This window comes from Delphinapterus leucas, chromosome 12 (assembly GCF_059928025.1).
Source record: "Delphinapterus leucas isolate spDelLeu-1000000601 "Yukka" chromosome 12, BTC_Dleu_Yukka2, whole genome shotgun sequence".
NCBI lineage: Eukaryota > Metazoa > Chordata > Mammalia > Artiodactyla > Monodontidae > Delphinapterus > Delphinapterus leucas.
Window position 1 is genome coordinate 71737899 of NC_143140.1, and position 14091 is coordinate 71751989.

General features: G+C 37.6%; 2 protein-coding genes across 12 annotated transcripts in view; one reads left to right on the plus strand and one right to left on the minus strand.

Moving 5' to 3' along the window:
• ECT2L (epithelial cell transforming 2 like) overlaps positions 1-9308 on the plus strand; it is a 77272-nt gene extending 67964 nt beyond the window's left edge. The window contains 3 exon segments of the mRNA XM_089921676.1: positions 5646-5822; positions 7347-7349; positions 7505-9308. Of these exon segments, the coding sequence (XP_089777802.1) occupies positions 5646-5822; positions 7347-7349; positions 7505-7625 (301 nt within the window). The 3' untranslated portion in view covers positions 7626-9308.
• A 690-nt stretch (positions 9309-9998) lies between these two features.
• REPS1 (RALBP1 associated Eps domain containing 1) overlaps positions 9999-14091 on the minus strand; it is a 73280-nt gene continuing 69187 nt past the window's right edge. For 8 of the 11 annotated variants that reach the window (XM_022557829.3, XM_022557801.3, XM_022557824.3 and 5 more), the window contains 3 exons: positions 13790-13938; positions 12570-12675; positions 9999-10259 (listed from right to left, as the gene is read on the minus strand). In XM_022557829.3, the coding sequence (XP_022413537.1) occupies positions 10191-10259; positions 12570-12675; positions 13790-13938 (324 nt within the window). In that variant the 3' untranslated portion in view covers positions 9999-10190. The remainder of the gene's footprint in view (positions 10260-12569; positions 12676-13789; positions 13939-14091) is intronic. The other 3 variants (XM_022557834.3, XR_016395235.1, XM_089922053.1) reach the window with 3 other exon arrangements.

Genomic DNA, 14091 nt, shown 5'->3' on the forward strand with positions numbered 1-14091 from the left:
TCTTGGAATTTCCATCTCTCTGTTTATATTACCCATCTGTACTTACATGTTGTCCACTTTTTCCATTAGAGTTCTTAACTTAGCTTATCTTAGTTATTTTAAACTCCCTGGTCTGATAATTCTAACAACATTTCTACCATATCCGAGTTTGGTTCTGCTGCTTGCCATGTTTTACCAGACTGTGTTTTCCTGCCTCTTAGCATGCCTTATAATTTTTTTGTTGAAAGCTAGACATGATGTATTGGATAAAAGGAATGAGGTCAATAGGTCTTTAGTATGAAGTTTTACATTTATCTGGCTAAATGTTAGCCTGTATTTACCATTTGTTGTAGCTGTGGTGTCAGAGGCTAAAATTTTCATTTTTGTCTCCCCTGTTGTCTTTGGGTTTTCCTAGATATTCCTTAAATAGGATTTGAACCTTGCAGTCCTTTTCAGCTATAATACCTTGTTATTATAAGTCCTGTTGATGTGGTAGGAAGATGTGAGGGGAAGGGAAGAGTTGTATGTCCTATCATTAGGTCTCAGGTTTTTAGTGAGACTGTAGCCCTGGGCTATGACCTTTACAAGTGTCTATCAGCTTTTTTACTTTTATTATTTTATTATTATTATTATTGTTAGTCACCTCTAAGATGAGACAGGACGGTTAGAGGTAGCTGTGGGATTGGGTATTTCCCTTTCCTCATCTTGGTTAGATTCTGGTAAAATTGTTTCCCTTGAAGGCAGGCCTTTGTTAAGAGAATAGAATAGGACTCTGTGGGCATGTTTCAAATGGTTACTTTCTCCCTCTCCATGGGAAGAATGAGGGTATTTTTCTGAGTTTCACAGTGAGAAGCTGGTGAGGTTCCTGAAGGTAAAACTCCTGCAAGTTTTAAACTCATGCAAGGGTGCGGGGGTGTGGTGTGGGCCAGTGCTAGGCCTCCAGGAATTCGTAATCTCTTGAACTAGTTCACACTCAGGCTCTAGCAATTAGTCAACTACCCTTTAATATTCTTACCTGATGCTGGCTGCAACAGCAGTTTCTGCTTTCAGTAAGCTGTGATTCTACGTATCAGCTTGTCTCTTCAGCTTTGGGGTGGTAATCTACTTTATAACCTCACTTCTTCGATGGATCTAAGAAGAATTGTTGACTCTGAGTTTTCAGCTTCCTTTTTGTCGTGCGATGCAAGTGATGACTTCCAAGCTCTTTACACGTCCAATCGGAAGTCTCAAATATTAGAATTTAGACTTCTGCTTTAGTATTTGGACAACAGTACATTTGAGAGTTTCAGGAAAACAGGAATACTACATTATTTTACACTCTAATTACAAGGTACATTTATGTTTAAGTAGGCACTATCTCAGTGATTTGCCAAGCAATAAATACAAATGTAATTTTACATTAATATTTAAATTAAGTAAATGCAAAAAAGGTTCATATTCCAAAAGTTATCACAGAACATTTAGGCTGAAACCTTGTTTTCTGTCATTTTAGGAAGTCATATGAAACCCAAGAAATGACATTCCCATGATTTCTATCAGGGATTTCTACTTAGAAGAAAGTCTGCTTATATTTTTGCACACAGTGCCAACTCACATGAGTCTAAAGCTTTATAGTTTACCACATATTTTAACTTCTCTCATTTGATATACTCTTTACAATCATTTGGTGAGGAAGGTAGGAATGGAACCATGTTATGCGTGGGGAATCTGGACTTGAGTAACTTGTCTGAGGTCACATTACTAGTAAGTGCTTGTTTAGAATTCAAAACCAGGTCTCAGTGTTCTATCCACTGATTAGACCAGCAGGTGGAAAGATGAACTGAGACTTCCTCATAATAAACTCACCAACACAGCAAAAAGTACTAAACAAATTACCAATAAACAAGAGCAGTGACACAAAAAGAGCAAGTAAATATTTGTACTATAAATGAAAAAATTTGCTCTGGGGTAGAGATGAAGTCGCAGTCCTTTTAGAGTTAGGGAATCTGGAGGCATTTTTCCCTCTCTGGATACAGCCTTCAGAGTTCTGGGTTTGTTAAGCTTTTATAATACATTATGTACCTTGGAATTTTTATATTATTGTTTTTTTCAGAAACACCAATTTTCATCTATGTGACTTTAAGCTTGCTGATTTTTAGCATTTTTGTTTATTTTTGTTCTCCTTCTAATGGGGGTGTCGCCAAAGATGCAAAAGTGGAGCCCTCTAAGACTGGTGAATACAGGCATGGCTTTAAATCACCAAATAGAGCCATCCACTTCTCAGACCCCCGAGTCCTCTTGAGGAAGAACACTACTACACTACCGAGCATGCATACTGTTAACATTCCTTTTGGCTTACCCAAAGGGACCTAGAGTCATTTACCAGGGCAACTAGGCACTGGGGAAAGAGAAATACCCAGACTTCTCAGGGATACTGGACTCTGGCTCTGAATTGATTTTTATCCTGGCAACCCAAGAAGCCACAATGATCCACCATTCAGAGTTTTGGCTCAGGTCCGCTCACAGAACCAATGACCTACTGTTGTCTGTTCATGCCAAAGTTGTGCTCTGAAAATTACTTTCAAAGTTTTATGTATTTATGGAAGTTGGGTACTTTGTCTCTTGGTCTGGCTAATGTAGTAATTAAACAACAAAACACTTCTTGAATGGTGTTAAGAATTTAAACTATGGTTGGCTGACTCACTGAGCCTATTTGTGAATTAGCAAAGAAATCCTATCCAAGTTCAAGGAAAGAACTCTAACCTTGGAGTTGGTTCCTTTGAATGTGAGCAGAAGCAGCTTTATGAAACCCTAGTAGGATCCAGAGCTCCCATTTCAGTTGCTCCATTATGTCGGTATGAAGGGCAAAATTACTTGTTTTTACACGTGCAGAAGAACTAAGTTTTTTAAAAAAGATTCTGTTGTTTTTTGTCTTTGGATGAAAATTACTGGAGATCTTGGGGGGGGTGTAAATGGCTTTCGGAAAGCTTTATTGTAGGTAAAATTCATTTATATATAATTTAAATAGCACTTTCCTAATCAGATTAAAATAATAAAAACCTCTTTGTGCGTTTATCTTTCCCTTCTCATGTCCTCAGATTACAAGTGGCCTCAACTCCAAGCTCAAGTTAATGTGCCTGCTCCTTCCCTCCTCTGGGCCATCCACCCAACCAGTCCAAGTGGGTCACAAAACTAGAATTCTCCTTCATTTACCTCTACTTTCAATGCTGTCCCTTCCACAGGAAAAAAACAAACATCTGTTTATCAAGCAAACACCCCTTTCAAAGCTACTTCTTCAAAACACTCTTGTAGGCACATTCCCTGGTCATTCAGATAGAACGGCAAAGTTTTATTATAGCTTTGAACATTTTTCTAAAATGATATCATGATTCTTATCAGTAGTAAAAATATTGCCAAAAAAGGGTCAAGAATATGGGTGAAGTTCTTCTGCCTATTTAAAGTGGCCATTCACCATATACAGCCCACCACACACCGATTTAAACACACCCCATCTTTCTTGATTCCCCTCTCCCTCATCCCTAGCTCTATGTGCTCCATTATTCTCAGAATAACCTATCAAATTGATCTAGAACATTATTTCTTATAAACTATGAGTAAATATGAAGCATCCCACTCCTTCCAGCCTAAATAATCACAGAGGTGGGAAGGAAATGTTTGAAAAAGGAAGTTAGCTCCAGTGGTTGGATGACCACTGCACTTCTATCTATCCGCACACCTAACGTGACCTGTATTTCCTAACACGCTCCAAAGAGCTGAACCTGAAGTATAGCACTCCTTAAAAATGTTTAACTCCCGATCTAGTCCTCTGCCTACGTCACACACATGACTAATAAATAAACAACTTAAGTGCCTCACTAGTCAAAGTGTGGTCGGCATATCAGCATCACCCAGGAGCTGTTAGAAATGCAGAATCTCAGGCTAGTCTAGCTCTACCGAATCAGAATTTGCATCTTAATAAAATCTCTGGGTAATTCAGATGCACATTAAAGTTTGTACTATATATGTCAGAGCCATTATAATACAAAGTGGATTCTAAATGTGAATTATAGCAGCTTTTATTGAGAACAACCTGGAAGTCTTTGATAAAAATATATATGCCATTTGGCCAGTCAATCCTACCCTTGGGAATCCTGATAGAAGTAACAGCACATGTAAGGAATTTGTTTATATGTAAGGAAATCGATTTATCCCAACATTGCTCACAGTGGCAATTAAGAAAGAACAAATGAAAGGAGGAAGACAGAGAGGGAGGGAAGGAGGGAAGAAAGAGACCTGAGCTTGTCAACAAAGCAAATGCCCATCAAACGGGGAAGAGTCGGATAAATCATGGTTCATCCACACTATTAAGTATCACTTAGTCATTAAAAAGAACTTGAGGTGATTTCCATTGATGAGAAAATCAAGAAAAAATTCTCGAATAATACTTGAAACAATGGCACCCTACCTGTAAATAGATGTATATACAGGTACATCTGTGAGTGACTACCTGGGCAGGTTAAAGAAAAGTGGAAAGATGTGCACTAGGGTGACCTGAGTGGAGGGAGGAGTGAGCCAAGCAAAAAGAAAAAGTGAAACAAAAGAACAGTACACGAAAAAAGCTGATAGTATATTCTGATGTTACTTTAGCATTGCTGTAAAACTTTATGTGGATCTAAATCAACAACTTTAAAATTAAACAAAGACGATGAAGATAAAAAATAAGAGAATTCCTCTGAATAAGCCAGTAAATTGACTCATTTCCTCACAGTAGCTTCCTGTGGGTTGCTTGATGCTTCTCAGCAAAACATATTTTTTTTCAGTCATCCTCCATCAAAAAAAATGAGCTTGCTGTACTTGGCCATTCCTGGTGGGGGGTGAAGATGGGCGGGGCTCGGTGGGGCTCCCCGAAGCTCCTCCCTAGCACATCACTTGATGCTGCATTGAGTACTGACATGAGATAACCCATACTAGAGTACAGTGAAACCTACTAAACACTGTGACCTGGGTCCACCAACAGAAGATACTAGATGGAGGTTAGGGACACAATATTTTGCCTGCTGATAAACATGCCTACCGTTGACCATGGTAGCAACCCCTGTGGAAATGAAGAGCTACTTAATTCCAGCTTTTCATACTTATCAATTTTCCTCCAATCAAAATTAGAAAAATCCCTATTTCCTATTTAGTGAATGCTTTTCTTTCCCCTGCTTCCTACTTAAGACACCTTGCACCTTACTGATTCTTGTGCTTTTTTCTAACCCAACGTGTTACCCTTAAAGATGAAACCAAACCAAATGAAAACGTATTTTCCCCAGATTGCCTAAATACATCAACACGAAATACCAACCTTCTGACAAAAGTTTAAAAACACAGCTTTAACCTGATTCATGTCATAAAGTTGGGAAAGTGCAGTGTTCATTCTTCCTGCATTGATTGGATACTTGTCCAATGGATAAGCTCAAACCATTTCACCAGGAACCTTGAGGCCCACCCACATGACTGGTCTGAGAGACAGAGGGACTATTCACACCAGGAGGAAAATATACAGAGAACTTCAATAAGCCATTCAAAAGGTCTGAGGTAGGGAAGAACCTTGACTATCAGCTTATGAGCGTAAAGATGGTGAACTGTGTAACAAAACACGTATGTACAACTTCTAAAACTGCTCCTTCTCTTTTTAAACCCAGGCTCTATGAACATACCTGTGATCTCAGTCTTTTCCTCTTCAACGATGCACTGCTTGTTTCTAGTGGGGGCACATCTCGTACTCCGTTTGAAAGGACTTCAAAATCAACCTACCAGTTCATTGCATCAGTGGCCCTTCACAGACTACTCATCGAAGATATTCCAGATTCCAAATGTATGTATTCTTTTCCTCCCAAGAGTTAAATACCTTTAGAAAGCTACATTATATAAAACATATTAACTATTAAAATAGAGAAGCAGGACAAGAACTAGAATTTGACAGCTTGCAAATAATTTCCCAAATACTTCTAGGGTCTCATTAATGTAAACTTTCATCTACCTCTAAAATAGCAAAAGAAAGGAATGCTGGCATTATCAGACACACACCCTAGACATTAAGAAAACAGCTTTCAAAAATCACAAAGGGGGCTTCCCTGGTGGCGCAATGGTTGAGAATCTGCCTGCTAATGCAGGGGACACGGGTTCGAGCCCCGGTCCGGGAAGATCCCACGTGCCGTGGAGCAACTAGGCCCGTGAGCCACAACTACTGAGCCTGCGCGTCTGGAGCCCGTGCTCTGCAACAAGAGAGGCCGCGAGAGTGACAGGCCTGCGCACCGTGATGAAGAGTGGCCCCCGCTTGCCACAACTAGAGAAAGCCCTCGCACAGGAATGAGACCCAACACAGCAAAAATAAATAAATTATTAAAACTCCTACCCCCAACATCTTAAAAAAAAAAAAATCACAAAGGGAAACCACCCTACATCATTGTGAAGGATTCTTTGAAGTAATCTGACAGGAGAGCTGGAGTCCTTAACCATTACTCTATTTTGCTTGAGGATGTTACAATTTTAGGTTTTTATCTATTATTTTTCCATTCTACTAGGACTAAGTGATTTTTGCAGATCTGACTGTACCTCTTCTTCCGTAAGTTCATATTTAAGAGTTCTTGTATAAAGGATCGATTTGTAAAGGGTATTTAATAACAAACATTTCATTCATAATAATCTCAACAAATATCATTTGTTACAAAAAGAAATCCTACTTAAACCTACTGTACCTATTTTTAGTTTTTATCTTACATTCTACTTCCCAATCTTAAAAGGATCCGTATCTCTTTCCTATATTTCTGTTAGGCCAGGCAATCTGAATGTAACACCTCTCATTCCAATATTCTTCACTGCATGTGAAGGTAGAACTTAAGGTTAAAGCCAGAACCAAGATCTTAGAGAAGGAATTTATCTAAAAAGGTCTGCTTCCCATTAGCTTCAGCTCCATTTAAAATCTGAGGATGAGAAAAAATGAACACTAAATGTGGGAATAAATATTTCACCTAGAAGACAAACTCAGCTAAGAAGGGTTAGTTAACCATAACATGTATGACATGTCTCCTTTCACCTCCCCTTAATCAGTTATGCTATATGTCAGAACATCATAATGTTAGCTAAAAGTGGGCATTCAGCTAAGTCACTGGCTTAATTCTGTCCTGGCCTCATACCAAGATGGCCTAGGTCTAGCTCTCAGCATTTCTTATCTACAGTTAACTCTTAGTAAAGACCTTTACTGGTTCCAGTACCTTCTGGAATTAAAGAACATTGCATCGTCTACCACTTAGTCTTTAAAAATAATTGCTAATTATAATTAAACAATTATAATGTAAAGATAAGACTATTTTAGACTATATTTGAATAATTCAGTAATTTAGGAAGTTATTTTCTAAACTGGATTTGTATTTGTTTGAATCTTTTTAATTTTCAAAAAATTCTTCAAGATGACTTGAATTTTAAAACATTTTCTCCTTTTGATTTTTACCTGCAAAGACTAATTAGTGTACCTCAAATGTTTTTTTTTATAGATATCAAGGAATGCATTTATTCTTCAAGGTCCAAAGCATGAATGGATTTGTGCTACAGAAGTTGAGGATGATAAATTCCTGCGGTTGTCAGTACTCCAAAATGCCATCGAAAGTAGTATGGAAAAGTGAGACTGGACTTAAAACACTGGGAGTTCCAACCTGCCCTGGCAAAGACAGACAGCATGTTATTTTCTGTTCCAGAAGATCCAGTAAGGAGCAGAATGATTATTTGTCATGGATGATGGGAGGATGAACTAGGATGACCCATAAAGCTCTTCCTAACTTTTAAACTTCATCATCTATGCTCAATTATGTGAAATGCACAGTAAGAAAAATTTGAGTACGATATTTTGAACCACTTCTTTTGGTAGTTATTTTTCATGAACAGTATTATTTAGAGTAATCTGACCGACAGAACCTAAGACTGAATAAGGATATTGGGTATTTAAAGTTTTGTTTTCCGATCTAATGAAAAATAAAGTCATAATGAAAAGTGTTTCTTAAATGATCAGAGAAATGTCTTTATCTGTTGGTGATTTACCAATTATCTTTAACATTTTCATGAAATAGTTATGGATTTAAAAAATATGTATAAGAAATATAACTGGGGGCTTCCCTGGTGGCGCAGTGGTTGAGTGTCCGCCTGCTGATGCAGGGGGACACGGGTTTGTGCCCCGGTCCGGGAAGATCCCACATGCCGCGGAGCAGCTGGGCCCATGAGCCATGGCCGCTGAGCCAGCGCGTCCAGAGCCTGTGCTCCGCAGCGGGAGAGGCCACAGCAGTGAGAGGCCCGCATACCGCAAAAAAAAAAAAAAAAAAGAAATATAACTGGTACTTTATTTAAAAACTTGTCACATATATCCTTAATATAAATGTACTCCTCCAGAGAGCATTAAAAATATACCACTATACAGTACTAAAAATTTTTCTGTAACTTTTAAGCGGTCTTTTTTTGCAAAATTAAATTCTTAGACCTTCCAAATAAAAAGATTAAAAAATTTGTTACACTGTTAAATTAGAAGGCTGTTTGGCAGGGGGTGTGGGGAGGTACCTTTGAAAAAACAAAACTTGCCTGTAATGGAATTTTGCTGAGTAAAAAAATGAAGAAATTAAGACAACTGTTTTAAAACAGAGAAAAATAAAAATAGGTATTGAGTAGTTTTCTGGGCGCTTAAAGCCTTCATTTAATTATTTAATAAACTGAAGCTATAACCTGTTAGCCACTTTGAAACTTTAGCTGATATATGCAGTAGTAAAAATATTTTTACTTAATAATGGTAGATAAAGTTGTATTAATCTAGGAAGCTTTTGGTTGTCAGTCTCCTTTTTGCTTCACATTCTCCTTTAAGGAAATGAAATTTACTAGTACAGTCTAGGATTGTGAACTAGGCTATTTTAAACATTTTCTTCTTTCAACAAAATACAAATTCCTTCTAATTCTTAAAAATTTAAACTCTTGTTAAAAAATGTACAAAAGTTAAAATACTGTTTTTATTAGTGTAAAATCACACTTTTGATTCTTTTATGATATATCCATGCAGCTTAACATCTATGATGCCACACACAGAAGAAAACGTTAAAGGAATATCTGCTGTTAGTCAGCAATAAATGCAAACTTACAAATGTGATCAAAATGAAAATATCATCTAATACAAAACAAATCCTGAGACGCTACATTATCCTGAATAGGACAAACTTCAGAAACTCTTTGTTAACAGGAAAAACCTCTCTCTATGGCAAAAGAATGAGTAACAAGATAGCTCAAGATAAACTAGAAATCTTAAGGAATTTCCATTTATTCTGTGAATAATTAAGGTCCTCAGAAATTTTAAAACATATTACTTGAAAAAACTTGTAGAGGCTGATGAGCATAAGCTTCTAATTGAGAGTTAAGTACATAAATCATGCAAAAAGTGGTGATGTTTGCAAATGGACAGTACTTACGTTGTCTATGGTGTCAACACTTTCCCTTTGCTTCTAGGGGACAATTTTAAAAGGCCTGTCTTCACAGTTAATTTGTAAGTTTACATGACTGCTGTGGAATTAAAATCTCACACACAAGCAAGTTTAAGTCACAGGTGAAACTGATCAAATTTTCACAAGGAAAACAAAATCTGCCCCCCAAGTTGATGTGGAAAAGTCTGAAAGTACCATGTGACTCTTGAAGAATGTTAATTATGGCAGAGCTTATGGTTAACGAATGCCTTATACCATATAGTTCTTTCAAATCAAAAATTAAATAGGAAACGCATTTTAAAGATTTTTGGATTCTTTATGTTAAGTACTAAACCTAAAGACAAACTGACAGTTTATTTAATTTTGTCTCCTTTTGTAAATATTTCTGAGTCTGTGCTCGAGGTGTAAATGAGAAGCCCGTTCTGTAAATCCAAGCAGTGAGCGGTTCTGGCCACATAAGTATAATGGACCAATGTTATGTACTCCTAACGCTACGGAGCAACAAGGGTGGGCTGTGCCAACAAACACAACATACCCTCCACGAAGTCATCCTGACCCTTTTATTGTTGCAATTAAAAAATAAAAGGTACTTAAATACAATGGTGAACACATAGGGCGAAACAGAATCATAAAATTTAATGTTGAATTAAGCAGTGAGCTGAACGTTTGGGTCTCCAAATTGGCTTTGAACCCAAAACCGCTTAAAAATGGGTATGTTCACAGTTAACGGCAATTGGCTTATAGGTGAGAGAATGGTCGAAGCTGTTCCAGTTGAACTTCCAGGGAAATTCTCTCCTCAAGAACATCCTGAAAAAGATGCAAAGCCAAGTTACGTTTCAACATGTATAAAAATGAAGACACATCTAACAGCGGCTCTGCATTCAGTAAAACAATTTAAATTTGTTAAGAAGAGGAAGGACAACTTCATATTTTAAAAGGATACTTTACTTTAGAGATGTAGTTTCTTTATATGTATGTAATGTTAAAATGTGATCTTAATTAAATCTTTATTTCTTAAGTCAGGGTAATAAAATGTTTTTTGTTTCATTATCAGAAAAGCCAATATTTGCAAATGATAGTTACTGATGCATGAATTTTGCATGACGCCTACCCCCTGTAGTAACCGTAGATGAATCAGTTAACACAGATTCTTTCCCCTGGTGATTACATCTGGTCATAACGACTCCTGAACCACCTTTTGAGTTTCAGTTTCACAATGAATAAATGTATTTTGTAATCAGAATTTCTAATTACTGTTGATTTTGAGCAGACTTTTCAGATAGCCCACAACTTCTAATTCATCCATTTTCCTTTTTTCTTTTTCTCTATCATACTAATAGTATAGTGTTTTAACCAGGATGACCTCTTCCTATTTGGTACCATACTTCCTATTTTCTGTCCTCAGAGATAATGAGAAAAGTGATTTTTAAAATAGCTCCTATATACATGTTGCTATGATTTTCCTTAGTTCTTCAGAAAAACATGCATTAATAAAACTTTCATCTTTGAGGTATGGTACTAGCAAGCCTGTCATGAGTTTTACATTCTTCCTTTACAGTGGACCAAATTCATAATCATAGAACAGCTATGAATATATTCTTTGATCAGAGAGTTATACAAGAATATTATTCCTTTAACATACATTTATCAAATGCCTAACATGTGCGAGGTTTTGGGGACAGAGACAAGATAGTTACAAATCTATCTAGGACAGTCTCAGTTTATCTCTCATGTCCTGGCCTATTAACACATCTCTCTCTTTTCTCTCAAAAGTACCTTGGTTTGGGGACTTCCCTGGTGGTCCAGTGCTTAAGACTCCGTCTTGCAGTACAGGGGACACCGGTTCAATCCCTGGTTGGGAAACTAAGATCCCACATGCTGCGGGGCAATTAAGCCCGTGTGCCGCAACTAGAGAGCCCACGTGCCACAACTACAGAGCCCATGTGCTCTGGAGCCCACACGCTACAGCTAGAGAAGTCTGTGCACCACAACAAAGCGAGGTGCCCGCACGCTGCTACAAAAGATTCCGCATGCTGCAACTAAGACCGACGCAGCCAGAAAAAAAAAAAAAAAAAAAAATGTACCTTGGTTTGAACATTATATGGTCACCCTAAACAGAAATGATCATGGTTTACCCTCAACAAGTTCAGTTTTACTAGGACAGAGAGACAAATGTGCCATAGATATGGACAATGTGATAAAGGCTAGATAAGGAATATGAAAAGAATGTTATGGGACTCAATAACTCTGTATTCATTTTACATTTCAATGGATTCTTTCCTCATCTTTGTGGTTTACAACCTTGCTACTCAAAGTGGAGCCAAAAGTCCAGCAGCATCTTCAGCACCTGGAAGCTTATTAGAAATTGCAGAATTCTCAGGTCCCACTCCATACCTGATATAAATCAAAATTTTCATTTTAACATGACCCCTAATTAAGCATATATACATTAAGGTTTGAGAACCACTGGTTTATAAGACATGAATGCTTAATAATGTTGATGAGTCATAAATGATTCTGGCTGTTAGCTTTTTTTGTAGGGATTCAAAGAAATCATGGTTAGTAGTAAGTAAGAAAAACAAACTCATTCCTCTCAAGTACAGATGACAGGAGTACACACTGGCGCTAAGCACCATTTCTATTTAAGGCTTGTCTTTTCTACTTTAGAGATGATCTAAATTGCCCCCATCCCTCATCTTTAGACCTGTTTAAGTCATTTTAATAGAATCTGAGTTGTCTTTGATAAAAGAGTAAATTAACAATACTCAAATCATTTTAGAATTAGAGTGTAGAGAGCCACACATGTGATACTGGAGGTATCCGAGGTCACAACATTTCTGCTCTTGGGTCTCATTATGAAAGTTAAACATTTTAGGAATATGATGCCTTATATACATGTAGGATAAGGCAATCATACCAGAATTGAGTACAGGAAATTCTTTTTACTATTAAAGGACTCAAAGGCATATAAAACACTTCAGATCTACACTTCTCTTGCTACGTGTAAAGTTTCATACTAGCGTTAAGAATTGCTGGATCTCCTCCAAGTTCCAGTTCAACACTAAGAGGCTCTGAGTCCATGGAACTTCCCAAATAAAGATTCAGAAACTACATTACCTTTAATTGTTGCTGCAATTCACTATTCAATCTGGCCAAAACTGTGTTGGTTTCCTTATTGCGTCTAATTGACGCCTGAATAGCTTTCTTATCTTTTCCAACAGACCTGAGAAGATAAAAAAAATTACCTTCATTTTTTATCTTTAAATTCTCTCCATTCTTCCCTGATCTCTAAACCCAGAATGCAGAGGAAGCATCTTTGCCTTGTTAGCATAGCTCAACCTCACTTGCTCAGTTTTAATGCTCCACCAAAAGTATCTAAGCTTCAGAGGCTTAATTATTGTAGTTGTTGTTTTAATGATTATTCTGTACAATTACCTGAGTTTAAGTCAGTCTAGAGCAAGCATCAGCAAACTTTTTCTGTAAATGGTCAGACAGTTAAGTATTTTCTTTGCAGGCCATACCATTTGTGCTGAATGTTCTTCTTTTTTTTGTATCTTTTCTTTTTCTCTTCTCTTTTTTACAAAAATGTAAAAGCCCATTCTTAGCTCACGGGCCTTACAAAAACAGGCCATGGGCTGACTTTGGCCCATGAGCCCTCGTCTGCCAATTCCTGGTCTACAACTACCATAGTTAAAACATCAGTGTTACTGTGCACTGTAATTTTTTTTAAAGGTTAAGATTTTTTTAAAAAAATTTTATTATATTTTATTTTTGGCTGCGTTGGGTCTTCGTTGCTGTGCCTGGGCTTTCTCTGCTTGCAGTGAGCGGGGGCTACACTTCGTTGTGGTGCATGGGCTTCTCAGTGCAGTGGCTTCCCCTATTGTGGACCACGGGCTCTACGTACGCAGGCTTCAGTAGTTGTGGCTCGCGGGCTCTAGAGCGAAGGCTCAGTAGTTGTGGCGCACGGGGTTAGTTGCTCCGCGGCATGTGGGATCTTCCCAGACCAGGGATTGAACTCGTGTCTCCCGCGTTGGCAGGCGCATTCTTAACCACTGCGCCAGCACAGAAGTCCCTGTGCACTATAATTTTTAAAGTCTGCTCCAGGATTTGCAATAGAGTGTAAAAATGGAATGGGAATTGAACTTAAAAATAGAAGGGAAAAAAGTGGGAAGAATATTCTACCCGCTCAAAAATGAGAAAACTCTCAAAGAGGAGCAGTGAAAGCCTATGCTCACCTACAGGACTAGTCTGACCATAATTCCTTTCAGTTTGATATTTTTAATTGCTGTGCTTTTTGTTTCTAGTAGTTACATGTGTTTAGGAATGGCTTTGATTACCTAGGAATAGAAGGTTGTGATGCAAGAACAGCAGCTAGGACACCTGTCTTTTGTGTATGTTCATCAACTTCTGGCCTTAATTCATCTTCTGATTTTAATCTCCTTCGAACAGGTTTAGGTGGTGGAGCAAGAGGTGTTGTGCCTTTGCTCTAGGAGACAAGAATTCCATTCATAATGATTATGATTATATCATCATAATGATAATTATGAATTCCATTCATAATTTCTTGAAGACATTCACAGTTAGTTAGCACTTTGCCAACATCATATGGTTTTGTTAAGCCATTCATTCTCCAAAAATT